This window comes from Charadrius vociferus, unplaced genomic scaffold (assembly GCF_000708025.1).
Source record: "Charadrius vociferus isolate BGI_N301 unplaced genomic scaffold, ASM70802v2 scaffold41, whole genome shotgun sequence".
Lineage (NCBI taxonomy): Eukaryota > Metazoa > Chordata > Aves > Charadriiformes > Charadriidae > Charadrius > Charadrius vociferus.
Genome location: NW_009647013.1, coordinates 1,602,685 through 1,604,993, shown reverse-complemented (window position 1 = coordinate 1,604,993; position 2,309 = coordinate 1,602,685). Strand labels below are relative to the sequence as shown.

The 2,309-nt window shown below is 54.9% G+C and overlaps 1 protein-coding gene across 1 annotated transcript in view; it reads right to left on the bottom strand.

Annotated features, from left to right (window-relative positions):
* The window catches only part of PBK (PDZ binding kinase), an 18,566-nt gene that overhangs the window by 10,543 nt on the left and 5,714 nt on the right, over nucleotides 1–2,309 (bottom strand). Inside the window, exon 3 of the mRNA XM_009895471.1 lies at nucleotides 86–228. Coding sequence (XP_009893773.1) covers nucleotides 86–228 — 143 coding nt within the window. The remainder of the gene's footprint in view (nucleotides 1–85; nucleotides 229–2,309) is intronic.

Below are 2,309 nucleotides of genomic sequence, written 5' to 3'. Positions count from 1 at the left end.
CCCCCCCTCCTCCCCAGCTCCGGATTCGGCTCCCGCGGGCTTCGATTCGCGATTTAAGCGACACGGGGTTGCGCCGCAAACTTACCCACGATGTTGGGGTGCTGGAGGTTTTTCAAGATCTTGGCTTCTTCGTTCAGTCTCTGCTGATAGACGCTTTGCTGGCTCTTGTTGCACTGGGAATTAACTTTCTTCACAGCCCACGGGGAGCGAGACAAACCCCTGGGAGATCTGCACGGGGAAAAAACCGCACGGCTCAGAACCGCTCCCTTTGGAAGCGGCGCCCCGGTGAAAGCTCGTACGGGTCCCCGCGGAGCTATTCCGCAGAGCGTCGGCTTTTATTTGGCGGAATTAATAAAGAACAGAGCTAAAAGAAACTAAAATCTGCCAACGTGCACGCCGCGGAGGTGCGCAGTAACGCTTCGCCCAGGTACAGCGCTCCCCCGTCGAATTTTCGAGCATTTTAGAAAAGGAGCTTTGTCTCGATTCTCATTTCGCAGCGGAGGAGCCGAGGCTCGGGCAGGGAAGCAGCTCGCCCAGCAGAACCAGGAACGGACCCCAAAGGCCTGAATTCCAAGCTGGGAAAAGGCTGATTGTTACGGAAATCAAGCACGCCAGCCACCCTAACAGGGTTTGGCCACCCAGGTGGGACTCTGGGCAACCACCGTTGGATGTGGGACTCTCTCAGCTCCAAATGTTTTGCCGGAATGGGGCGAGTTCTCCTGGGAACTTCGGAGGCACTGACCGGCGAGTGTTCAAATTCCGCTCCGAAATTCTAAGTATTCTGAGTCCGAGTGGGTTCCGGTCCCACCTCGGCAGCGCTGGGTCAGGTCTGCACAACCCGATCGGCGTAAAGCGCGTGAATTTGGCAAAGAATCATCAAATCGCAGAATGGTTTGGGTTAGAAGGGACCTTGAAGACCATCTAGTTCCAACCCCTGCCCTGGGCAGGGACACCTCCCACCAGCCCAGGTTGCTCCGAGCCCCGTCCAACCTGGCCTTGAACACCTCCAGACAGGTACGGGGACTGGACCCAGTGTAGAGAAGGGGACGCTCTTGGCCACAGTTCTAGAAAATTGGAGGAAAATCGATGGCACAGCAGAGCTATCAAAAAAAAAAAAAAAACCCAAACTCCAACGAGCAATGCGTTGTGTAAGGAAGACCGGCCCGCGCTTAGATGGCCCCGCGAAGGAGCCTTCAAATTAAAGAAATTTGCTACACAGAAGATTTTAGAAGATGAAAAACCTCAGCCAAGGGCTTATGGGTACGTACGGGATCCAACATCACCCCTGGGACGCCGGAGATTCGGAAATCAAATGCCGAGGTTAACGGAAGACGCGGGTCGATAATATTATTTAATAGTTGTTTGGGATATGATCTCTCCTGAGCGATGTTAACCTGTTATCGAGAGAGTAATTCCACCCAGAGAGAAGGGAAATGGGGCTGATCCGAATCGGGATTATAATCATCAAGCAGAGAATTGCCCAGCGGTGGTTAGAAACCTGATAACCGTGATGAGAGAGTTCGGGAGGAGATAAGAATAAATTAAACTCCAGCGCGGGTTAAGGCAGACGGGGACCAGAGGAACGCCCCGCTGCTACTGGAGAAGATCGCAAACGGCTCCGCGGCCGTACGGTGCAACGACCCTCCGGAATTTTAATAACGAACTGGCGGCAAACGTGTCCGTGGCCCAAACCGCCTCTGGTTGAAGGATCACACGAGGGCAAAAGAGAAGATGGGAAAGGTGTGATATTACCCGGAGGTTCTGTACTCGTACGATACGGAGCCGATTCGTTGTTTGCCGGCAGGACGTACGGAGACTGCGGGAGAGATGCTGTTTGTCTGGGTACCGCTGCAGCAGGAGAGGGTCACCGTGCATCTCTCCCCAAGCTTCAGCTTCAGGAAGGGAAATATTTAGAATTAATAGGAACAGAAGGACAAAGATTAATAGAGCCAGAAGGGGGGCAGGCTACTGTAGATACACCTCGACCCATAACGCAACAATTGTGAGGATTTTTAGGCGCAGCAAATACTGCAGAGCCCGGGGCTGGGGACTGAGTGAGCCGCGGACAGAAGCTACGAGGGCAGAGGGAGTGGAGGTAGGGGCTGACCCGCGTCTGGGGAGGAATAACCCCCTGCACCAGTACAGGTTGGGGCTGACCTGCTGGAGAGCAGCTCTGTGGAAAGGGCCCGGGGAGTCCTGGGGGACAACAGGATGCCCACGAGCCAGCAATGTGCCCTGGTGGCCAAGAAGGCCAATGGCATCCTGGGGGGCATCAAGCAGAGTGTGGCCAGCAGGGCGAGGGAGGTCCT